Genomic DNA, 25,432 nt, shown 5'->3' with positions numbered 1-25,432 from the left:
TTTATTAGTCCCACACGTGGGAAATTTGTTTTGTCACAGCAGGAAGTGGACAGTGCAAAAGTTATGAGGCAAAAATTAGAATACAACATGAAAGCTGTATTAATCCACATTATTTTGAGGACATAAAACTTTTAATTAAAAAAAACTCTCAACATATCAAGATCACATTTGTTAATGCATGTACACTGTTAGAAGAATGAACATATAAAAGTTGACCTGCAAGAATACCTTCATGCATTTACACTTCATGCTGTGCAGCTTTTCTGTTGTGCAAAGGGGCCCTCTGGTGGTTTGGAAGGGCTACGGAACTCAGACAGAAGATGAATCTTTACACTAAACGTGACTAAAATGGGAAAATATTAAAGCCAGTAAAACAACACATTTATTCACATGTCATGGCTACATTTCAAAGTAAGACTTTTTAAACCTTCTACCATTCTTTAAACCTATAAGATTCAGAAAACAATTAGGACAACTTAAAAACAAAATCCCCCAAGCGAATTCCCAAATAACCTATAAACTTAGTGCAATTAAGTATCTCAAACAACTCAAACACATGTAAATATAAAAAGAAAAGAAAAATCTCAGTCAGAAGACCCCATCTCTAAATATATCCCAGAAGTATGACACATACAAAACATGTTTTGCGTCAATAACATTTCCAGCTGAGCATTTTTACACGCAGTTGTGTCATTTTCAAAACTATAACCTCCAATGGTGAAGAATTTATATATATATATGGTGATTAGTACAGCTTTTCCAGCACGCCAGTCAAACACGTGGTGAACTGGGGAATCTGGGCTGCCTCCTGATTAATTGACAACAAATTACATGTCATGTCTACTTCAATAAATTAGGGCCTTATGGCTGAATACAAGATAATGACATGAATAAATACAAGGTACTGGCTCATTGTCCCTTTTAAAGGAATCCTTCAGCTGCACAATTTCCAGACAACTTTGATGAGAAAGATGACATCAGTGCAATATTTCAGCCTCCCTGGTTATACTGGATGCACACGTGGACTCAGAGTAGATAAGACTGCACAGATGTATTGTAAACTCAAGCTCAAGTCAATATTGATCTGTCCACACCCCCTTCTACAACAGAAGGACAGGGAGTGGAGAGTTCATTTTACCATAATATCTCAGCCCATCATGCGTAAGACTACAACCACTACGGCCGCAAACGGCTGGAACACACGGCTCAGAAGGAAGGTATTTTAAACATGCTTTCTAATCACTGGGTAATTAGGTTACATGCTAGCTGTAAATGAATCTCCATAGCAGCCAAGCTGAGCATATGGATGAGGAGACTGCAGCAGAATGCACCACACAAGGAGTGTCAAGGCTCCAGTGTTGTTTCTTAGCAACAGCACACGGCAGGATATCATTCCCTGTCGTTCCTTATCCAAGAATACAAAAAACAAAGTTATTTGATACAGTCTATTCTGTGTGCTGTGTCATTTCACTCACAATAAGAGTGACGGAAACACAGCATTCATGGACCTTATTGTATTAAAAAGACACTACATTTGGCATGTGGTATGATCTTAAAGTGGCAGCATGATTCTTCTGTGACTGCTTTATATCCTTGAATATCTATAAAAACCTGAAGAATGCTCTGTGTTCCCCCACACGAGAACACTCAGGATCCACTGTTTCCAGCACATGACTCTTGCGTCGGCTGATGTTTCTGATGGAGACTCGATCAACACTGGAGGTCAGCGTGGCTGTAGACAACTCTTCTGGCAAAGAGCAAAGCCAGCAGGCTGAAGCAGCAGGCGCAGGCCATGTACGCCCTCACGCTGTTAGTCAGCTGCACTATGGAACCGAGACACATGGCTGGCAGCAACTGCAGGTAAGCAGATGAAAAGAGCAGCATTTTAAATGCATGACCACAATTTAAAAAGCAGTCCTCTTGAGTTGTAAAATAGCCCATCTTCATCTCTCTGTTAACCGCAAAATTGTCTTAATTGCTTGACCTGATTAAACTGTCTAAAAGTATTTGCAGAGACATTATCAAAGAGAGGTACGGTATTCAGAGAATCCTGAATTCAAATCTATGGGAGGATTCTGCAGCAGCAAAGATGATGGTAAAAGTTTAACTTCCAGGGGGAAAGAAAGTTAAAAAAAAAAAAAAAACCTTTTCACTTTTTAAAATCAGGTTTTACGTCCCGTGGAGCATTGAAGCATTGAAATGAAAGTTAAGATAATCTTTCAGCATGACTTCCAAAATAAGTGCCCAGGTGTCAGGGCTCTGTGATCCAGCATTTTGAGTTTGTTTTGTATTTTTGACTTCTTATGAGGTATTAGAGAAATGTTAAGTTCTAGTGTTTATAAAGTAGTTAGGTTTTAGTCTAGTTAATGTTATCACCCATGCTTCCTTTTTTAGGTGTCATTTCCTGTTCCTTCCTATGAAGGGCGGGTAGACCGGTAGTGAAATTGGACGGTCTAGCCTTCAGTTTTGCGTCACCGCTGTCTCGGTGGAGTTTAATAAACTATGGAAAGACTGCGGGGGCTGGCTGGGCTGCGCAATGAATCCTGGGATAGGTTGGGCCACGAAGGACACACCCGACCCATCCTTCAAATTCGGGAAAAAGGAGGACGCATTTGTCGGCTGCATTCGGAGGAGTCTGCGAATTTGGACAGCCTTCATCGCATCGCTGTGACGTAATCAGCCTACAAATGCGGCCTCAGGAGGATGCAGCCCATGAATTTGGACACCCCCATTGTAAAACTTTTAGTTATGTCCGTGCCCTCGTATGCCCTTGTGTTTCATGTCTGCATGTTCCATGTCCTATTGTCAAGCTCGTGTTGTCACAGTCTACGTCTCATCATGCTTCCTGTTTTATTTTGACAGTCTCTTGTTCCGTGTTCAGTGTGTTTGGTTTTGCTTCCCCTGTGGCGTCGTATTCATTTGTGTCAGCTGTGTTCCCCAGGCGTTTCCACTTCCCTCATTATGCTTCTGTGTATTTGAGTCCTCTGTCTCCCTTTGTTCATTGCTGGGTTGTCTGTTCATCTAACCTCATGCTACATGGATGTTTCTCTAGTCTTAGTTATCTCAGGTTCTGGTCATGTTCATGTTAGATTTATGATTATCGTTAGAATTCCATGTCCTGCGTTAGTTTTTCCCAGTTTTCTCAGTTTATCATTTAGTTTCTCACCCCTGCGCTTTTGTTTTGTGGTAGTTATCAGCCTAAATGAACGGCTCGCTTTTTGTTAAACTTTAGTCCTGTCCCTTGTGTATCTACTTTCGGGTCCACTCCTCAAACACACCAGCCATCCGGCAGCAGTGATGAGAATAACAGCGTTACAAGTAGCGGCGTTACTAACGGCGTTTCTTTTTGTCTATGTAAGCAATCTGCACGCTACCGTGGACGGCAATCACTTTCTTGTAGACGATCACTTTTTGGCACAACACCAGAAGCAAAGGGGGCAAAACAATTGCATGAGTGCTGCTGTTTGACTGAGGAAGAATAAAGTAGTCGTGGTAAGCCAATCACATGACCACTTTAAGATGACAAAACAACAAGGTGATATATACCAGTTTTTAAATTGTGTTGATAGGCCACGTAAAACCAGAGACATGATAAACAATATACACTGCATTTTTTCCTCAATAGTTTCGTCACGTTTACTTTCTAAGGACAGCGCAGCGAGCACTCTCTGCTTATGAGCAAAAAACAAAAAAACAAAACAAAAAACAGCCCGTTCGTGTTGGTGGAAAAATGCACCATGTTGACCAATCAAAAAATAATATGGCAACATGACATTTGGATGTTTAGGAAGAGGGGGAAGTTTTAGGAGAGAGAGAGACAGCAGAAAAAGAGAGAGAGCGAGTTTTAAGATGTGAGGGATTTGTGACGTTTAGCGTGTTTGGAGTGTGTAGTTAATGTGTTGTCTTGTGTAGTTAGTGTGTAGTGTTGTGGATAGTTTTGTGTTGTGTGTCAGAACAATGAGGCGACTGCTGTTTCCAGGTGAAAAACAGGAGGAGTGAGAGGAGCACCTGCTGTCAGGCCTGCAGGTATCAGGCTGTGATGTTCTCCTTTATAGTGGACAGAAATATTTGGAGTGGCACAAATAATTTGTGTGGCATCTTATTGAATGCAGAACAGCTGATTGTTCTGTAAATAGTTTGAAATGGTTATTAAAAAAGGGTAAAAGGCTTCAAATAACTTTGTTGTTTACAAAACTTGTGCATATGATTTTAAAATTGACAATTTATATTTGCATTTAAAGTTATGAAATATGATTCAATAAACATGTTTGTGGTTGTAACAGTAAAAAAATCACTTTTTCTACTCTGACTTTGTTTTTTGTCTGATTTTAGATCAATTGTGGTAATACAGTCAAAATGAAAACATAACTGTAAATTCACACACGTGAGGTTGTGCTGAAAACAATGATACCAAACAAGCAAAGTAAAGAGTTTTTAAAGGTGAAATGTAGAGGAAACATCAAAAGTAGTTAAAAATGGCCAATTATACCCTGGACCCCAGAGGGTTAAACATTTTTTTAAGAAACACAATAGTTACTTTTCAAGTAATTAATTACTTTTAGAATCTTGTAACTCAGTTACTAGCTCAGTTACTTTTTTGAAGAAATAACTAGTAACTATAATTAATTACTTTTTCAAAGTAACTTGCCCAACACTGTCCGGCAGTGACACCAGGAGTATTTCAAGAAGCCAACCAAGCGGCGAGATTTGGTATAATTTAACTTGATTAACTCCAACTGATTAACTTAACTGATCAATAAATTCAATTAGCTGTTCAAAGAAGATCTGAATATACTTTATATCGCATGAAATGAGATCAGGTACACCACCAATTAATTCGGCTCCAATTGCCCACCCATACCTGGGAGAGAAGGTACGCGCCTTCCAGTATTGCCATGTCAAAGCCCATCCCTCTGTTTGAGACTTGTGTGGAGTCTGCTTCAGCTCTATCACCTCCAGCCACCAAAAGTGATAGATGTGGCGACTCAACAGAGGGCTCTGCCACAGGAGGTATCAGCCCCACAGCTTGGTGCTTAGCAGGTGGACCACATGAGGGAACAGGCTTAGCAAGTGTTGGGTCATTACTTTCAGTCCGCTCAAGAGGTCTGGGTCTGGATGACTTGAAGAAAATCTTAAAGAGAAAAAGTTACCAATTACATTCACTGTCATCACTAAACAATATCATCTGATGTAAGGGGGACTTGCTATGTTTCGTGATTTTACTTGGTATATGTATGTGTCTACTAATCAGAGCATAAGTCATTTAATAGTCTGAATATCAAAGTAAACTTGAGCAAGATACTAAAGCCTGGGTTGCCCCTGATGCATCCATCAGAGTAGTGTGTGTGTGACTGTTAGATTACCAGCACTTAGGCACAGGAAATGGTGCTTGTATGAATGCATGTGAAAATGGGTGAATGGGGCTAGTAGTAAGACAGCACTTTGAGTAGAAAACCACTATATAAATACTAGTCCATTTACCATTCTAGCAATGTCCAGCCTGCTAGATTTAATGACTGAATAATTGACCAGACTGAACAGTGTGATTAAAGGCTGCGAAAACCAATCAACAGCTGAAGGTGGGTTGCTGAGGACCGATTGCTGGCTCCAATTTGAAGCTATAAAAAAGAAAATGCTTTAAAATAGTTTTTGATGTGTCTCTTCCTTTGTAATAATTTGGAAAACAATTATTTATAATTGTATATTAATTGCAATTAAATAAATAATATAAATTATGGTGATTAGCCAGTTGTGATTTACATCCAGTAGTAACAGAAAGTTGGTGGTGAGGAATCGTTAACAGCAGGCAGGTAGCTTGTCTCATGCTAACTGTTAGCTGCTAACTTGACTTGCCTTGTGGTTTCTTAGTTGTTGTAACAATGGTAATTATGCCCCAAAGATGCCTGACCCCAAAAAGGTCAGGCATATACACCCATCAAGTGCTGAAGCAGCATCCACAACAAGTTCCTGTGATGCCATGCTATACAGTAAAAAGACAATACACCCTCTGTCAGTTCTACCGTTTAAGATTTAAAAGGATGCATTTTCTTTTCACCATGACTGTAAGTGGTTTAATTCTCAAAGGAAAATGCATGCAATGGTAAATTTAACAGAGCTGTTACGAGCTAAATGTAAGCTTTAATTATAAATGGCAGCCAAGCACCGAATGTAAAATTCTGGATCAGTGCTGATGTTAAAAAGAACAACCTGACTGAGAGCAGATATTCATATTCTTTCTTTTGATTTTGTTGCTTCTTATTTCCAACAGATAAATATTAATAGATTTTTTGTATCCTTTTCCTCACAAACACTGGACTTCCTGAATATTCATTCTTCATTCTTGCAGATTTCCCACTATATCAAACACAAGGCTGCACACTGTGTAAGTAAGAACTAACCTTTCTGTCTGAGTGATAGAGACACAGCAGTGTGTATGGCAGCACCTGCAGGACACAGAGCGTGTACCCCGTCACAGCAGCCATGACAGTGACCATCATCACACTGTCTGTGACACTCATGACGGTGGTGGCCAACAGCAGAAGAGCCACCCCACTAGTGTATACCACTTTGGCTCCCAGCAGAGCCACCCAGCGGTCCATTAGCGTAGAGCACAGCACCGACACTGCACACTGCAGGAAGAGAGCCAGACTGGCCATGCGCACACCTGGACAAGAATCAAGTGGTTTTAATGCAAAACATAATCTCACTGACTGACTTCAACGGTTGGAAGAACTTACCCTACCTTCATCATAGTGTTTCCTTTCCTGTGATTCTGGATCTGCACCCGGCACTCCCTGGTACAATCCCTCCCCCATAAAGTCAGCGAAGAAGAGCATGACACTCATCAGTGCCATCCAACTACACACCTCTGCCACAAAAAGTCTCCATATGACCTGTGGCACATGTGTGCACACCGCATACAAATGATGCAGCATTGAAAGACCCTCTGCTGCACGTCGACACAGCACATCACGTAAACAACGAGGCCGAAGTAGGAAGGGGAACGGGCAGCATCTGCTCCCCAAACTTTTTAAAGGGGGATGAACAAGAATCTTCCTCTCTCCTCTGACTCCTGCTTCCTCCTTGATGCAGGTTGTGGAGAGGAGGCAGCCAAAAAATAGGAGGGTGAGCAGGGTGTAAACAAAGGCCTCTTGCCCTCCCAAATATACTGCTATGGGCACCTGGCTCCAGTCCACGGAAGGAAGCAAAAACCTGGAAAAAATACATTTTAAATGTTGAAATATTAGGTCTTTTAGGCCTGTTCACTTACTTGGATGCTGTGACTGTATTGTGCCTGTTGGAGAATTTTTTTAAATCTTACTATTAATACAGCTGTACCATAGGTACAACAGCTAATATAATGATGTGTCTTTGTCCTGTCTTTCTCCCCTCACCCCCAACCGGTTGCAGCAGATGGCTGCCCGTCCCTGAATCTGCTTCTGCTGGAGGTTTCTTCCTGTTAAAAGGGAGTTTTTCTTTTCCACTTTCTCGCCAAAGTGCTCACTTATCGGGTTCATCTGAATTTTAGGGTTTTCTCTGTATTATGGTAGGGTCTTACCTTACAATATAAAGCACCTTGAGGTAACTTGGCACTGTATAAATATAACTGAACTGAAATGAAGTATGAGACACAACCAGTTAGGAAGAAAAGATAATAAGTGGCTTACCCCAAGCATCCCCCCAGGCTTGTCATCAGGGAATTAACTGAGAATGCTTTTCGGTTTTCTTCCTCCCCGGGGAACAGATCTGACAGCAGGGCAAGCAGTAGGGTGAGACAGGCCTGAGGAGAAACCTGAGAGTTAGCTGATACATGTAATTATGATACTCAACCAAAGACTTATTCTTTCAGAAATAAAAAATAATAATACAAGTGTTTAATTGCCAAAGTTATTAAGTGAACCAGGAAGGTCTAGATTTGATTTTAGGGGTACAAAAACTCACTCATAACTACATTAACTACAAATTTAGCCTCGGGACAGAGAATCTCATACAGTAAATTGATTAATTTAGCAATAAAATATTCTATCTTCTATATCTTCTTCTGACTGTACTGTATTTGCTGGATGACGTAGATTAGGTGTGTGTTCATGTGAATGTGTTATTGTACATGTTTGTGTGCCTACGTGTATGTGATGGCTGGAATGAAGAAAAACGAGTATTTCAGCATTCTGAAATACTCGTTTTTTTTGTGCAGTTGAAAACAGACATTCTGAGGCTACGTCCACATGTACCCGGGTATTTTTGAAAACGCAGATTTTTCTATGCGTTTGCACCTTCCGTCCACACGTAAACGGCGTTTTCGGTCACTGAAAACGGAGATTTTTAAAAACTCCGGCCAGGGTGGATATTTCTGAAAACTCCGTTTTTGCATTTACGTGTGGACGAGAAAAACGGAGAAAACGCAGCGTCAAAGGTGTGCGCCTTTTTTGACGTCACACTGTGCGCCACGTTATTGTTTCGGTGAAATGAATTTCTACAATACTGTTACTGTTAACTGTACTCTCTGCAGTGTTTAAATGCTTACATATACACACAGTTACTGTCCCTCCACACATAAGACTCGGTTCTGCTTCTATGCCCCAGCCTTGTTTACTATTTCCCACCGAGGCTTCTAGACTTCTGATTGGCCAACATTTCTGCACGGTCAGTGTTGGGAAGGTTACTTTTAAAATGTATTCCATTACAGAATACAGAATACATGCCCCAAAATGTATTCTGTAACGTATTCCGTTACGTTACTCAATGAGAGTAACGTATTCTGCATACTTTGGATTACTTAATATATTATCATGCTTTTTACAACAATGTGAATGTACTATTGCTGTGTGATTTATTACTATTACTGAAGGTCCGCGACTCCGAACTGTAGTAAAGGGACCTCTGACTAATACGGCGGGGTCCCTGTCGGCTCGTAGCCGAAAAATAGCTTTACTTTGTTGTGTGGGTCAACTCTGCTTGCCAGAGACAGAGAGAGGCGTTGAAAGGCTGCTCCAACGGAACTTGTTAATTTCGGAGGAAAACACGAACACGGTGTACAGTCGAGTCTTAATAGCTTACTTACAACTGGGCTCGTCAGGCACTCTTCTTGGCTGCAGTGGTTATTATTATATTTACATGCTTCCAGCTCCGGTTTTTCCTCGATGACAACTCGTACCTTTCCACTTCCCTTTTTCTCCCTCCTGGCGCTCACAGACACATAACGTGTATGGCAGTCCATTCTCCCTGCAACACGGACTACACTGCCCATGATGCTACATTCTTTAGAGCTATGCTTGTAGCATTCTGCCTGTTAGCTTAGCACAACAACAACAACAACGAAAAGGCGCTCTCTCACCCAGGAAACACACAGTCGCAGAGAGAGAGCGTCGCCTTGTAACCATGGCAACCGTAACGCTGGCGCCTGGAACAACAGAACGTAGCTGTCAAACAAAACCCAAACAGTCCTGACCCGCGACAAAATGAAACAGGAAAGTACCGCAGTGTAATCCATTTATTTCAACAAAGTAACTGTATTCTGAATACCACCTTTTTAAACGGTAACTGTAACGGAATACAGTTACTCATATTTTGTATTTTAAATACGTAACGGCGGTACATGTATTCCGTTACTCCCCAACACTGTGCACGGTTAGGAATCTAGCGCCACCTGCTGCTTTGGCATGTTCCTAGCAGCGTTTTCCTTCATTTCTATGTTTACGTGTGGACGGGATTATTTTTTAAAACGAAAACAGAAAATCTCCGTTTTCAAAAATACCCGTGTACGTGTAGACGTAGCCTCAGGGTGCAGATATTAATAATGTCCAGCCTAACAGCCCCAGGTTAGTGGCTCAGAGTTTTACTGCTCCATGAGCATTTTTATTGGCCTGTGGGAAAAAGCTAGTATTTTCTTTTTTTAAAAAATACTAATATAATTTTATGAATATATTTCATGTTATTTCACTTTAAATCTGAAAAACAATGTTATGAAAGTGTTGAAATAAATGGTAAATGGTAAATGGCCTGTATTTATATAGCGCTTTACTAGTCCCTAAGGACCCCAAAGCGCTTTACATATCCAGTCATCCATCCACCCATTCACGCACTGGTGATGGCAAGCTACATTGTAGCCACAGCCACCCTGGGGCGCACTGAAATAGTGTATGATCTAGTACCCATGCCCCACTTTAGATTCGCCCCTGCTTGCTGCAGGTATCAAAGGATGGCTGCTGCCAACCTTCAGCATGCTGCCTGATTTAAACATGGTTTAAGTTAACCTCTTAAGCCCCAACGCCCCCTGATACTGAGGCAAAAGGCAGGAGATCAGGTAGGCTTGGGGCTTAAGAGGTTAACAGTCCATCTACATATTTTATTACAACAGCTGTAGCTTCCTTTTCAGTGTAAAACAAACAGCGGTGGATTGAGCAGCTACAAAGTTTACTTTTCTTCACGTCAGTGCTTGTTAAACAGGTTCTGAAGGACTGCCGCTAGCTTTTTCCCAGTAAAGGTTTTAATGGTGATTACAGGAACAAGCACTGCTGCTTTAAACAATATAAAAACATTTTCTTTCTCTACCCCTTAGCTCACTGACTTGCTAATGGCTCCACCTCTTTGCTCTTCGTGGGGTGAGTGTGTAAACAGACTCCAGATCCACGAAGCATCAAAGCAAAGAACTGATGTCAAGGATTTTTAAAAAAAGGACACGAGACTGTGCTCTATCCATGTTGGTTACCACTGGACCCCTGGAAGAGATCCCTGTTAATCCCTCATCTAGTTCCCAAGAAGCACGAGAATAAGAATTAATAGTATAACTGAGTATATAATTTTTATTTTTGTACAACTTTACTTGTAAAGTTTACTCACCTGTGCGCAGAACTCGACAAGGCACACAGCTGCAGCCTGCATGCCGGCTTGCACCCAGTGAGGGTGCTGTGGTGAAATCAGTAGAGTCAGCCGCCTGGCTTGGGGAATTATTTGCAGGCCTAGCAAAACTCCCAGGCTCAGGATCCAGATAAAGGGCGTGCGTCGACCGAAGCGCCCTCTCCAAGAATCACTAGCTGAGCCGATCATGGGTATAAAGATCAAGCCCAAAACTGGAGTCACAGCTGGTAAAAAGAAAGACCCTGTTAACCTTCTTAGTGGTCTTTAAAGCTCAATCATTTACCAGGGAAGTATCAGATGGGATCTAGTCATTATTTTTTATGGTATAATGCACTTAAACTTCTGTTGTAGTCGTACTTTATCTGCACTGACGACATTACAGTTACCAACAGTCTGGGAAAGGTTTACAGCCCGCCCAGTGACAGTTAGCTAGCAAGAAAGACATTATTTACATTTTTCCGCTTAACTTAGGACTTAGGTGTATCCATTTGTTAGCTTAATAAATATTAGCTTTCTGCTATCTTGCTAATGAATAGCCACAGTACTCGGGGTTCTCCAGTGTTATTGCTTTTCTTGTTTTTGATCAAACTGCATGCTGTCAGTTTTAAAACCAGAGACGACCATTATTATCAGGCAACCAATATGGCAACTGTGAAAAACCTCAATGTAAGGCTTAAAAACAAGACTTGACAAAGCAACAAGTGATGTCACAGTTGCTACGCCCATCTTTGATTCTGTCCATGGATCAAAGTCGTTATTGAAACTAAGCTACCTAAGATCCGCTAGTTTTAAAAACATATGAAAACTATTGATAATGAAAAATTTGTCATTATATAATGACAAAACTAAATGAAGCTATTTGAATACATTTCCTAGTTAGTAGTTGTAGACATGCACTGTCAGCACTGGTGCTTCAAACTACAAACAGATGTTTCAAACACACAAACGGAACATCTATAAAATTGTAATGCTCATGTGATTTTTTTTCCCCTCCACTTACCAAGCATCATAGTCATGTAGCGTTCCTCCATGCCGGCCTGTAGCAGTAGAGGTGGGATGTAGACAGTCCCGGCAGCCATGCACACCTCCAGGCCACATGATAAAGTGTTCACCAGCAACAACTTCCACATCTGACACTGAAACCACTTTTTCACAACCATCTTGGCTCTTCAATTTTTTATTTAGAGACTTATTTGAATGTACAAATGTCTTTAGTCCTGATATGAAATATTAAGTTAATGTAAAGACAACTATTAAACAAAAGGGTTTCCCAGAGGGGTTTTGGCTGGTCATCAGTTTTGGACAGCTTCCTTGTCATGATGTGCTTTGTGAATGAAGCGGTCATCAGAGAACAGCAAAGACAACTTTCTTAAGTTTCCTTTTTATTTGAGGTTCCATTAGCGCCCCAGCAGAGGCCGGCATCTTCACCTGCCAGTGTGGTGTCTTCCTGCATAATTCAAAGAAAGCACAGCAAAGCCTGAAAAAATCGTTGTAAAATCTGGAAAAAGATTACCTTCTATATCTAAATGTGAAATGGGGAAAAGTCATTTTGTTCAATCTATTAGCAAAACCTCAACTCCCATTTTAGCCATTCACCAACTCACATCAATCTACTGAGTCATTTTCTGTTGGGCAGACCATCACTGTGAACTAAAACTAAACTTAGAATTAAAGAAACACTGAAGAAAAAGTACATAAAAACTAGACTTTTGAACAAGATGGAAACTGACTGAAACAATACTGTGCATCAAGGTATTTATAGATAACTAAAAACTAAAACTACACGTGAAAAACTTTTTAGTTAACTAAAATTAAAAAAAATAGACTTAAAAAAACCTCTAACTCTAAAAACTAATAGGAACAATTTCGTGAATTTCGAAAACGGAGTAAAATAAAAACATGGAGGTGACATGCTTAGTTTTACTACCTGTATGTATCTGTATGTTAAAAAATGTAATACAACTTGTTTTTTTCTGTCACGCACATTAATAAAGGATATTTGTCATTTTAATGAGAAATCTTGTGCTTAGTGGCAATTAAAATCATTTTAACTGGTTCAGTATTTATTCCTGATAGATCTTTCTGACTTCCTTTCATTTTTTAGGAAGTATCATCACTGCTTAGAAATCTATAAACATTGCCATAAATGTGGTTTCAGTGTGTTTCTTGCTGTCTAGTGTCATTTACACTATTGTCTATAGATTTCAGTGAAGGTGTAAACATGACTGTAAAATCATCTGGTTTTGAGGACTTTTGAGGCTATAGTCTGAGCTCGTCCTATCCATAAGTGACATGTCCCTTCCCACACACCTTAGAAGCGCTTTGTTGTTTCTTAGGAAAATGAATAGTACCTTTAGGCGTTAGACGTAGAGAGGTATAGAATGTAAGGTGTGTCAGGGATATAGATGATTATTATGGTTTTAAGTGTTGCTATAAGTACACCTTATGGCTCTTTGAATTCTCACAATGTTAAAAATCCTGAGAATGAACGACAAAGAAAACTGCATAATTTGTTAATATGTAACAGTCTGTTTCTTTGTGGTATGTATGCCTCCTGCTTACTGTAAGCTATTGCACATAATTCATTCATTTCCTAATGATTTCATCTGGCACACTGTGTGCGTGCATGTGTGTTATTCACTCACTTGTTAAACCAGAAGCTCCTCTTTCTCTGAGACACACTCTAAAACATTAAGCAATAAACCACTAGCATTTTTATTTCCACTTGCCTCATCAAAGTCCTTTGATCTCTCTTCGAGCAGCAAAAGTTGTTTGAAAAGTCAGCAGTGGCTACTGGTTTTCTTCCTTTAAAGTTCAGTAGCCTGTGGTGTATACAGCTGTGTATGTGCCGCAAATGACAACAAAGGTGAGATTATTACTCACGTCACGCTTTCTGTTAAGGATGTGGGCGGGATTACAGGTAGTGCTGACATTCCTATGTTGGGTTTGTTTTTACATATGTGTTCATATGATTTGCTCAGCTACTGTTGATTTGTAAAGGCTGACACTTGTTGGGGCTACATTTGGAACAACTGAAAAATGTGTTCATTGAATTATTTTTTAAACTATTACTAACTTACTTTGAAACTCAGCACTCAGTAATCTATAGTGCATTTTCTTTTGTCACTTCCTGTAACTGTAGCGTAAGCCCGATGCAAATTATTGCATTATGCTCTGACTGGTTCAACAGTAAATATGAATAAATAAAACGGTCATTGTTTTTCGTGCTAGCCAATCAATCCAAACTCCTTATTTTTATGTCTTTTCTTTTTGTATTTATTTCTCTGTCATCACATCTTCCTCTTGGGTTAAGAGTTTTGGTTTCATCCTCGACAGCACTCTCTCCTTAAAGGCACACAGAAATAATATCACAGGGTCTTCTTATTTTAATCTTAGTAATTTTAACCGCCTTCGCCCTTCACTCACTCCAAACAGTACCACCATACCTGTCGCTGCTCTTGTCACATCTTGTTTTGGATTGCTGTAATTCTCTTCTCTATGGTAAATCATCCATAAACTGCAGTTAGTTCAAAATATTGATATTATATCCAGAATTGGATCCACTGAACAAATAACACCTGCTCTTAAACAGCTCCATCGGCTTCCAGCTCACCTAAGAGTGAATTTCCTACTTCTTACTTTCAAAGTGCTTCATAACCTCGCTCCTCCATATTTATCTGATCTTCTCCATGCGTACCCTCCCTGCTCTTCTTCAGCTTCCCTTCTGTCTGTTACAACTGCTTGCCTCACTACCATGGGGCTCAGAGCCTTTAGCTTGAGCGTCGAGTCCTTGGAATGCACTTCCACCAGATCTGCCAACTACAAACTCTCTGGTTTAAAATTACATCTTAAAACCGATCTATTCAGAATTGCATACCCTTTATTATGACTTGGTCTTATTGTGTTTTTTACCTCGATTAACTTTTATAGTTGTTTTTTATTTGCTTATCTTATGTTTTTATTTTGTTGTACTAATGTAAGTTGACCGTGAAGTTCTTTAAAGGTGCCTATAAATAGAATGTATTATTATTAGTAGTAGTAATTATTTTTGCGTAAATGGCATAGCCCTTCTTTACGTTGGTACACACCTTAGCAACAGTTTCTTGATTCTTAGGAAAATGAGCAGTACCTTTGGGCTAGCAACAGTTCTTCATGCTAGTCGTGAAATGATGTCATACAGCTGAACAGGAAAATGCTAATAATGGCTGCTCTACAGAAGTGCCATTGGTATACTGCAGAGGTGGAAATGTTGGAGGTAATTGTGCTATACTTGTTCAATATAACAAAATATTATTTTAGCGGGGTACACCCTGCGACAGACTGGCGACCTGTCCAGGGTGTACCCCGCCTCTCGCCCTATGACAGCTGGGATAGGCTCCAGCGCCCCCCGCGACCCTAAAAAGGATAAGCGGACGCGAATGGATGGATGGATGGATTATTTTAGTCTGAAATAACTATGGCTAACTTGTCACATTAGTGTCTTGTTGCTATTACAAGAGGACAGGCCTGGACTGGTTATGCGGCATGTGGGGGATTTTCCCAGTGGGTCGACGTACTATGGAGTGGATGGAATGATCGAAGGGCCACTGCGCACCCACCCTTTGAGCACTGACAGGATCCATTTGTGCACTGAGAAATGCTCGAACCTATACATAGGAAACAGTCACTCCACAAACCCACGGCACAACATAGGAGAACCGGCACAACAAGACGAGACTCAGTGAGGAGGAGGAGTAATGTGCTTAGTAAAAAAAAATTTATTTTATTTTAGATTACTCTATTATTTCTAGTGTCCCTTATTATTGTTTTTGCTAGCTGAGCCTGTAAAGCACTTTGGTCATTTATAGTTTTTAAATGTGCTATTATGGAGGCATGTGACACATGAAATAAGGGGCTCTAGTTTTACACTCCAACTTTATTCACCTCCAAACATGAACTGAGCATATTGCGCCCAAACACAGCAGAACCCTTCCTCCCAGCTTGGGTGTGAGTGGAGCCCTCTAGTGGGTCGCCACACTATTCAAATAAAGTTGAAGTTGAAATGAGGGAAAGAAAAAAAGGAAACTGTGGTTCAATTCAGTGAACGCACGCTTCAGAGTACGCATTTTGAGACCTATTACGTCACAGCGACGCAACGATCTGTCCCAATCTGAAGTGTACTCCAAATGCGGTCTCCAAATGCGGTCTCCAAATCCATCCATCCATCCATCCATCCATCTTCATCCGCTTTATCCGAGGCCGGCTCGCGCGGGCAGCAGCCTAAGCAAAGAGGCCCAGACCTCCCTCTCCCCAGCCACCTCCTCCAGCTTATCCCGGGGAACACCAAGGCGTTCCCAGGCCAGCCGAGAGATATAATCTCTCCAGCGTGTCCTGGGTCTGCCCCGAGGCCTCCTCCCAGTGGGACATGCCTGGAACACCTCACCCAGGAGGCGCCCAGGGGGCACCCTTGTCAGATGCCCGAAGCACCTCAGCTGGCTCCTTTTGGTGTGGAGCAGCAGCGGCTCTACTCTGAGTCCCTCCCGGATGGCCAAACTTCTCACCCTATCTCTAAGGGAGAGGCCAGCCACTCTTCGGAGGAAGCTCATTTCTGCCGCTTGTATCCGCGATCTCGTTCTTTCGGTCACTACCCACAGCTCGTGGCCATAGGTGAGGGTAGGGACGTAGATCGACCGGTAAATTGAGAGCTTCGCTTTTACACTCAGCTCCCTCTTCACCACGACGGACCGGTGCAGCGTCTGCATTACCATTATCTCCGGCTCCCTTCTCCCATCACTCGCGAACAAGACCCCGAGATACTTGAACTCCTCCACTTGGGGCAGGAACTCATCCCCGACCCGGAGGGGGCACTCCACCCTTTTCCGGCTGAGAACCATGGCCTCAGATTTGGAGGTGCTGATCCTCATTCCCGCTGCTTCACACTCGGCTGCGAACCGTTCCAGTGCGAGCTGGAGGCCCTCACCCGATGAAGCCAACAGAACCACATCATCTGCAAAAATCAGAGATGAGATTCTGAGGCCACCAAAGCGAAAGCCCTCCGCCACTTGGCTGCGCCTAGAAATCCTGTCCATAAAAATTATGAACAGAACCGGAGACAAAGGGCAGCCCTGGCGGAGCCCATCACCCACCGGGAACGAGTCCGACTTATTGCCGGCAATGCGAACCAAGCTCTTGCAATGGTTGTATAGGGATCGAATGGCCCGTAGCAATGGGCCAGACACCCCATACTCCCGCAACACCTCCCACAGGACACCCCGAGGGACACGGTCGAATGCCTTCTCCAAGTCCACAAAACACATGTAGACTGGTTGGGCAAACTCCCATGCACCCTCAAGTATCCTCGAGAGGATAAAGAGCTGATCCAGTGTTGCGCGACCAGGACGAAAACAACATTGTTCCTCCTGTATCCGAGGTTCGACTAGCGGACGAACTCTCCTTTTCAGCACCCTGGCATAGACTTTCCCAGGGAGGCTGAGGAGTGTGATCCCCCTGTAGTTGGAACACACCCTCCGGTCCCCCTTCTTAAAGATGGGGACCACCACCCCGGTCTGCCAGTCCACGGGTACTGCCCCTGATCTCCACGCAACATTGCAGAGGCGTGTCAACCAGGACAGCCCTACAACGTCCAGAGCCTTCAGGAACTCGGGGCGGACCTCATCAACACCAGGGGCTCTGCCACCAAGGAGTTGTTTAACTGCCTCAGTGACCTCGCCCCCGGAAATTGGCGGGTCATTCCCCTCATCCCCAGACTCTGCTTCCTCCTCGGAAGACGTGTCAGTGGGATTAAGGAGGTCCTCGAAGTATTCCTTCCACCGCCTGACAATTTTCTCAGTCGACGTCAGCAGCGCTCCGCCAGCACTATACACAGTGCAGGTAGAGCACCGCTTTCCCCTCCCGAGACACCTGACGGTTTGCCAGAATCTCTTCGAGGCAGTCCGAAAGTCTTTTTCCATGGCCTCTCCGAACTCCTCCCACACCCGAGTTTTTGCTTCAGCCACTGCCCGAGCCGCATTCCGCTTGGCCTGTCGATACCTGTCGGCTGCCTCCGGAGTCCCACGGGCTAACCAAGCCCGATAGGACTCCTTCTTCAGCCTGGTGGCTCCCTTCACCTCTGGTGTCCACCATTTGGTTCGGGGATTACCACCACGGCAGGCACCAACCACCTTGCGGCCGCAGCTCAATGCAGCAGCTTCGGCAATGGAGACGCTGAACATGGTCCATTCGGACTCAATGTCCCCAGTCTCCCTCGGAATGCGTTGAAGATCTCGCGGACTGGGGCCTCTGCTAGACGTTCCCAGCACACCCTCACTACGCGTTTAGGTGCTCCAGGTCTGTCCAGCGTCCTCCCCCGCCACCTGATCCAACTCACCACCAGGTGGTGATCAGTTGACAGCTCAGCCCCTCTCTTTACCCGAGTGTCCAGAACATATGGTCGCAGGTCTGGTGATACGATTACAAAATCGATCATCGACCTACGGCCTAGAGCGTCCTGGTGCCACGTGCACTTATGGACACTTATGTTCGAACAGGGTGTTCGTTATGGCCAAACTGTGATTAGCACAGAAGTCCAATAACAAAGCACCGCTCGGGTTCAGATCAGGGAGGCCGTTTCTCCCAATCATGCCCCTCCAGGTCTCGCTGTCATTACCCACGTGAGCATTGAAGTCTCCCAGCAGGACAACAGAGTCTCCAGGTGGAGCACCTTCCAGCACCCCCCCCAGGGACTCTAAGAAGGCTGGGTACTCCGAACTGCCACTCGGGGCATAAGCGCAGATGACAGTCAGGACCTGTTCCCCAACCCTAAGGCGCAGGGAACAAACCCTCTCATCCACCGGGAAAAACCCCAACGTACCGGCAGCAAGCCGAGGGGATATTAGAATACCCTCCCCAGCCCGCCGCCTCTTAACAGGGGCAACTCCAGACTGAGACAGAGTCCAGCCCCTCTCCAGGAGACTGGTTCCAGAGCCCAAGCTATGTGTAGAGGTGAGCCCGACTATATCTAGCCGGTACCTCTCAACCTCACGCACTAACTCAGGCTCCTTCCCCACCAGAGAGGTGACATTCCATGTCCCTATTGCCAGTCTTGGCAGCCGGGGGGTCAGTCCGGGTTTCCAAATCGATTTCCCTAAATTTGAAGTGTGGTCCGGTGTACACTTCGTGGTCCCATATATCCCACAATTCATAGCGCGGCGGTGGGTGTGGATAATTTTGCCAAAAAATACGGCAAACGGCTGAAGCGGAGCGGCCAAAGAGTAAACTTTTAAAAGTAAGTACTGAATATTATGTCACTTATTTATGTGCAAATGTTTAATAATGAACAACATTAAAACATGACTGTTGGCCACATGTCGGCAAAGTTATGTGACATTAGTGATATTTGAACTAACTTGGTTTTAAAGCCTTCACTTTAAAATATACGCCGTTCGATAGTCGACCTTAATCTTACAGAGAATGTGATGATTCTATGGATAATTAAAGTCAGTCATATATCCACAAACACAACAAGCTGAAAGTCAGTGATGCTGCTCGGTTTGCAGTCCTGAATATCGCGGCACAAGCAGGATTCACTGCACTGTTAATGTTAGCTATGTTACATTGCTGCCTCTGTTCGGTGGTGTCGAGCCAAACGGACTTTAACGTGTGTTTGAACGAGCTGACGGTTCACTCGTTAAGCTGAAAGAAAGATGCTTTAATCACACACATGTGTCCACTGCACCATCTGGGAACTGTTCTTGTTTAGCACTCGTAATAACACAAACACTAAATCTTCCTTCTCTTGAGCTGTTTTGTAGAAGTGTCTACACCTGAGACTGTCACCTGTCTGTCTGTCCTGCACTCTCTGTTTCTTTCTCTCTGATTGTGTAATAAAAGTATGAACATGTGTTTATAAGTTACACTTGTGTTTGAATCCTGCAGCTTATTACACATTTGATTTCCATGTGTGACAACTGCAAGTGTCCAGAGTGAGGACAGACTGAGGGACCCACTGCTGCACATCAGCTGAATCAGTCTTATTAGGTAATGTTTAAATAATTTTATCATTCCAGTGTTTTCAGTGTGGGAGAAAGTACTCAGGGCCTTCAAGTTACACACTATGAAAGGCAGAAACAAGTTTAATGTTCAGAAACCTAAAGTATGTATCAGCAGCAGAATGGAGCTAAAAATAAATGTTTGTTCCAGTTCTATGAAGCTTTGAGTATTTTGGATTAGTAGCACTGCTGTGTTTGTTGCATCATATTGCTGTAATTGCTTATATGCTTTATATATTCTGAGGTAAGTTGATCAATAGTGTAACATCATATTCTATAAGGATGTTATGTGTTTGTAGACTTTCTGCCCAGTTTGACCCATTTAGCAGAAGTCAGCCTGTTTAAGGCTCTGATATCTATTCTGTATGACTTAAAGCAGTTATGACATGGTCTGATTTTCTCACCCAATAAAGGAATATTTAATATATCGGTCTACTCTTCATTCTATCAGACACAGTTATCACAGCTCGTACGTTTTCTTTTTACACATATATGTAAGCAATGAGCCAAATTAAATAATGCCAACAAATTAAACAAACAATATTTGTCTCTTATATATGATACATCTATATATACACTGTCATAGATGCTTGTCTTTGAGTGATAATTTAAGGTGATAGGAAATATAAATAACAGCAACTTGAATCTTTGACACAAAGTTCAAGTTCACTGGATTGGGACACATGCAGCTAAAACTTTGTGGGAAATGTGAAATTGACCACGATGAATCCGCAGCTTTATTAAACCCGTACATTTATAAGATAATTTTTTGGAACAATATATGCAGATGATCGTGGGCTCAGAGGGCCTCACAGCCCTATTTCAAAGGCTTCGAAACAATTCAAAATAAACATTTGGAGAACATGTTCAACGTATCGAGAGGAGGTTGCCAAACAGGTATTACCAGCCCCTTTCGTTGTCATTCAAGCGGATGATACAATACACAATTTGTTCATTGCGATCGGCACTGCTTAAACCTCATGCGGCAGCTTGTATGCTCAGGAAGACTCTGACTTGACTTTCAAATTCGCTCATTACTCAGACATAAAAGGAAGGAGACTGATCCAGGATGGGACAGTGAAGTCTATGACATGTCTTTACATCTGGAGGAGGACGTGTTTCTACAGTTTTTGAAGTTTTTCTACAAGCTGATGCAGACCATCATCTGTGCAGTGCAGTACTACTTCAACAACAGAAGACAACTGAGAGAAAGAAGGGGAAAGAGAAGACAGTAGCATGGAAGAGGAAGAGCATCGTGTCTAAATGACAAAAACAATGCTGCTGCTTTAATGAAGGAGACAGGTAACACTGTGGTTGTGCAGATACAAGAGAGATTCTGGAAAAATGGTCACCTTATTGCTGCACAACATCTGGACTTTGTCCCATGATTTCCCAGTGCTGCACTTGAATGCCCAATCAAAATATGGCCAACTGCAAATAAAGGGTAGGTAGAAACCGAACTGAAATTAATGTACAGTCACCTCCCGTTAGCCTCGAGTCAGTTTTGATCCACCCTCTGCCTGCCACATTCCTGTTTCCAAACACTAAAGCCCCTTTTCCATTAGTACCTACTCGGATCGATTCGGCACGGGTCGCTACGGTTTTAAGGGTTTTCCGTTAGGTCATAGTACCATAGTACCAGGTACTTTTCTAGTACCTGCTCGGCCAGGGTCCCAAGTGATTCAAGCAGGTACTAAAATGTGACATTGGCAGACTGCATGCCACAGGTTGGCTGGTCAGTAGCATCACTCGATGAGTCACAAGAGCCTCTCATTCACAAAACTCAAACCTGTCACTTTTGAAATCCAGCAATGGCTGCAAAAAACGATATCATGGTCCTAGAGTCTGACGAAAAGCCACAGACCGAGCAGCAGGTACATTTCTGCTTCGACGTCCATCTTTGTTGTAGCGTTGTAGCGTTCGTGTGCCATATTAATTACGTTGCGGGACCCACAGATGGGTTGCTATGACGACAATGACGCACATTAGGTAGTACTGAATTGTAATTGAAAAAAAACCCCAAAATGTGCAGGAGGGGCTTATGATATCTACTAATGCTAGCAAGCTTCAGCCATAAAGCAGCAACACCCCAAACGCAGTGGGGAGGTCAGGTCCAAGTTTAAGGGAATTGACTCACTTTTGTAGTCAGCCTCAAGTGGGCATTAGAGGAACTCTAACTGTTGGTTTTCTGTTTTTGTGTTTTTAATGTCGGCTTCATTCTTCAGATTTCCGCTTGGCTGACAGTTACTAAAAACTCTCCCTATCCCACACATAAACCCTGTAATAAACACAACTGTACACAATTACAAATGTAAAATTCATAAGCTTTTGATTCGCTGGTCAATGCAGCTTTTAAACCTTTTTGATAATTCCCCACGTTTTTAGCATTTAAAGTCAGTGACTGCAGCAGAGGTGTCAGCTTATTACAGCTTAGCAAAAAACTGAAAAACCAGTCGACTACTTATTTTTTTGTTTTTTCCTGACGTTGATAGGCAGAACTTCAGTTTTCAGGAGTGAATAAAATGCTGTTTTCTTTAACTGCCATTTTTAATGATAGCTTTATGACCTTTATATCTGTTTGAACTTTATACCAGTGTAACAGCATGGATATGTGGAAGTAAAAAACTCTATTGTGTACTGTCTGTGTCGGTTCTGTCATCCAGGTCATCTAAGGAGCTTGGAAAGAAAAGCGACTGGACTTCTTTAAGTTTATTGAAGATTTTCACCTCTCATCTGAGAAGCTTCTACAGTTCTGAAGAAGCTTTTCAAGCTCTGTAGTCTATTTACTTTTTATTCTACACATTAGAAAAGAAGTCCTAGAGCCCCAAAGCTACAGAGCATGCTGCTTTCTGAAGTGACAATAGAGGGAAAGAAAGCTGTGTAAGAAACACAGTGTTGGTGCGTTGGAGACAATAAAACAGCAGACAGTAAGAATAAAATCAATATTACTCACTTTGTTATTCCAAGTAAAACGAGCATGTTGCCATCTGGTTAGCAGTCACTGGCTTCTACCGCTGTGACCTTAAATACGACTTGGTTTGTGTGTTTTGTGTGTTCAACTCATAGTGTTAACAATGCAGCACTAAAAAGTGCTGAGGAGCCGAGATGTACACAAGTTATAAAAAGGGAAGCTGAGAGAGAACATGTGCTCACGCCTTCACACAAAGAAGCACAACCACAGACAGTAGAGAGGGTATTGGTGCCACTGTTGTGTCAGAGCAAACATGGGGAGATTTAGTGTTGCAAGGTTGAGAACTCATAGCTATACATGCATAGATGCTGTCAGAATCATAGATACAGTCAGGCTGCATTGCCAGATGAATTGCTGTTAATAGTAACGGTAAGTTGACCTGCGCAATAGCACAGGTATATAAACATTTTCATCAGGAATCAGCAGAAAGATGACCAAAGAATTTGTCTTTATTGATACATACATGTGTGTTTGCATTGCCACTTAACAGGCCAAGAGAGGCGAGCCACACAGCATAAAAATGAAGCCAGGGCATGGTAAAAACTGCACTCTTACTAATGGGACCTTGAGGCTAGTTCCAAACAGAGTAAATCCCTATTGGCTCCCATGTTGAATTGACCAACTTTACAGCATTAAAAAGCATGTTTACAGCCTGGTAGAGACCATTGTTTTGGTCTCTTTGGACAGTTTCACCCTTTCACCCAACTATGAGGTGGCTGTTAGGAATTAGGACCATGGACAGTATTGCTGATAGCTGTCTGGAAGGCCTTGATAGTTGAACCTCTTCACTGTGTTTATGCAGTTGGTGTCTTTTCTAGCATTTTAATGACATTTTCTCACAAACAATATAACCTGCCATTCATCCGAATTTGTATTTCAGTTACAGTGAACAGTCAAATTCTGTTACCTCACTATTCTACTAATTGGCTCTAATTGGATGCTACACATGGCTGTGTGTTGGATTTTTGCAGTTTATGGATGCAGCTTGCGAGCCAAGCTTGCAAGCATTAGTTGATACCCTGACACTTCACCATTTCTTCCTTAAAGTTTCATCTTCTTTGTAGATAATGAACAAATTCTACCAGAAACATTTAAAACATGCCAAGCGTGATCAAACAGAAATGAAAATTTAGGATAAGTAATTTTTTATTGATTACTTTAGACTACTACCTTCAAAAAATTACATTAAAATATTTTGTGGTTGTATGGAAGAGATACATTACATTAACCAAATATCTTCTCTAAAGTTGATGGCTAATATGTTACTAATGTAACTAACTATTAAGCATCAAACAGACACCAAGCAGGATAGCCTTCCTCTTTGAGTTGTTTTTGTAGACACGTGACATTTTGGGGTTTTTGATTTCTCTACACTCCTTTAGACATTTCTGGACAAAAACCTGCTTCAACTAAATATGTAAACCAAAACACAACTCTTGAAAAGTTTTAAAAACCTGCCACAAAGGCGAGGTTAGCTCTGCAGTGCAGACAACAATATGGGGCACCGACACTACAGCTGCTTGTTCCACTGTCTGTATTAAAAAATATTGAAGATGAGCTTTAATTTGAGACATGCTGTTATACAATCAACGCAGCTGATTGCTGGTGATTCCATAAATGACATACCAGAGAGTTAAAAGAAAGAACACATAGACAAGACTACATAGACAAGTATTGGGCCATCTACACATTTCAGCTCCAGCAGCTTTTATGACATCTCATTCTACATCCGTTGGATTGCTCCTATTCCTTTGTAGATATTACAGCTTCCACTTTTCTGGGAAGGCTTTCTATGATTTTGGAGAGCAGGACACACTTTTGTCCATACATGAAGAAAGGAAATCGTAAGGTCCCACGCCATGAAGCTCCCAGCACAGTTTTTGTGCTGATGTTAATGCCAGGGGAGCTTTGGAGATGCACTATGGACTTCAACGACCCCTGTTTGTACCTACGTTCTTTACGGTGGTTAGGTTGCTGTGATTCCTCCACTTTCCAATATCACTCACACATGATAGTGGAATATCTAGGAGAAGCTAAATTTCACAAATTGTTCAACAGGGGCATCATTTTGCAGAACTATACCAAAATTCAGTGAGTCTCAGATAAAGTCACTGACAATAACTAAAGAAATGTCATTTATATACTATTTAAAAAATTTAAAGCAACACAAAGAAAACACATTAAGGTCTGGGTAATGTGTTAGGAATGAAACGATGCCACATCATTTTAGAGAAATGAAAACGATTAACCTTAAGACAGCTGAACTCAAAGAGTCCTTCTGTGGATACGCATCACGAGACCATCACTGAGCCAGTACCAAATTGGTCATGCTGAACCATGTTACAGTCAGCATAATGTTCTCCACGGCTTCTCCTGACCCTTTCAAGTCTGTCAGATATGCTAAGAATGAACCTGCTCTCATCTGTGAAAAGAACAGGGGGCCAGCAATGGACCTGTTAATTCTGATATTCTATGGCAAATATCATTTGGGCTCCAGAGTGCCTGACTGTGAGCCCACCCTCATGAAGCTGTTTTCTGACTGTTTGGTCAGAAACATTCCCATCAGTGTCCTCCTCAA

The 25,432-nt window shown here is 42.2% G+C and overlaps 1 protein-coding gene across 2 annotated transcripts; it reads right to left on the bottom strand.

Moving 5' to 3' along the window:
• On the bottom strand, positions 1-12,824 carry slc45a3 (solute carrier family 45 member 3). Of its 2 annotated transcripts, XM_085272932.1 has the most exons (7): positions 11,858-12,824; positions 10,840-11,081; positions 7,668-7,780; positions 6,743-7,212; positions 6,399-6,664; positions 4,862-5,131; positions 1-1,854 (listed from the first exon to the last, which is right to left on the bottom strand). In XM_085272932.1, the coding sequence occupies exons 1-7, from the start codon at positions 12,015-12,017 to the stop codon at positions 1,711-1,713; spliced, it is 1,665 nt and encodes a 554-aa protein (XP_085129058.1). In that variant the 5' UTR covers positions 12,018-12,824; the 3' UTR covers positions 1-1,710. The 2 variants fall into 2 exon arrangements, with proteins under 2 accessions (XP_085129058.1, XP_085129057.1); XM_085272931.1 differs by lacking the exons at positions 10,840-11,081; positions 11,858-12,824 and adding an exon at positions 9,062-9,343.
• Positions 12,825-25,432: the final 12,608 nt, after the last annotated feature.

This window comes from Mchenga conophoros, linkage group LG5 (assembly GCF_057382185.1).
Source record: "Mchenga conophoros isolate Kocher_MC1m ecotype Shallow Benthic linkage group LG5, M_conophoros_male_GT1.1, whole genome shotgun sequence".
Classification (NCBI taxonomy): Eukaryota; Metazoa; Chordata; class Actinopteri; order Cichliformes; family Cichlidae; genus Mchenga; species Mchenga conophoros.
This window is presented reverse-complemented; position numbering and strand designations above follow the sequence as displayed.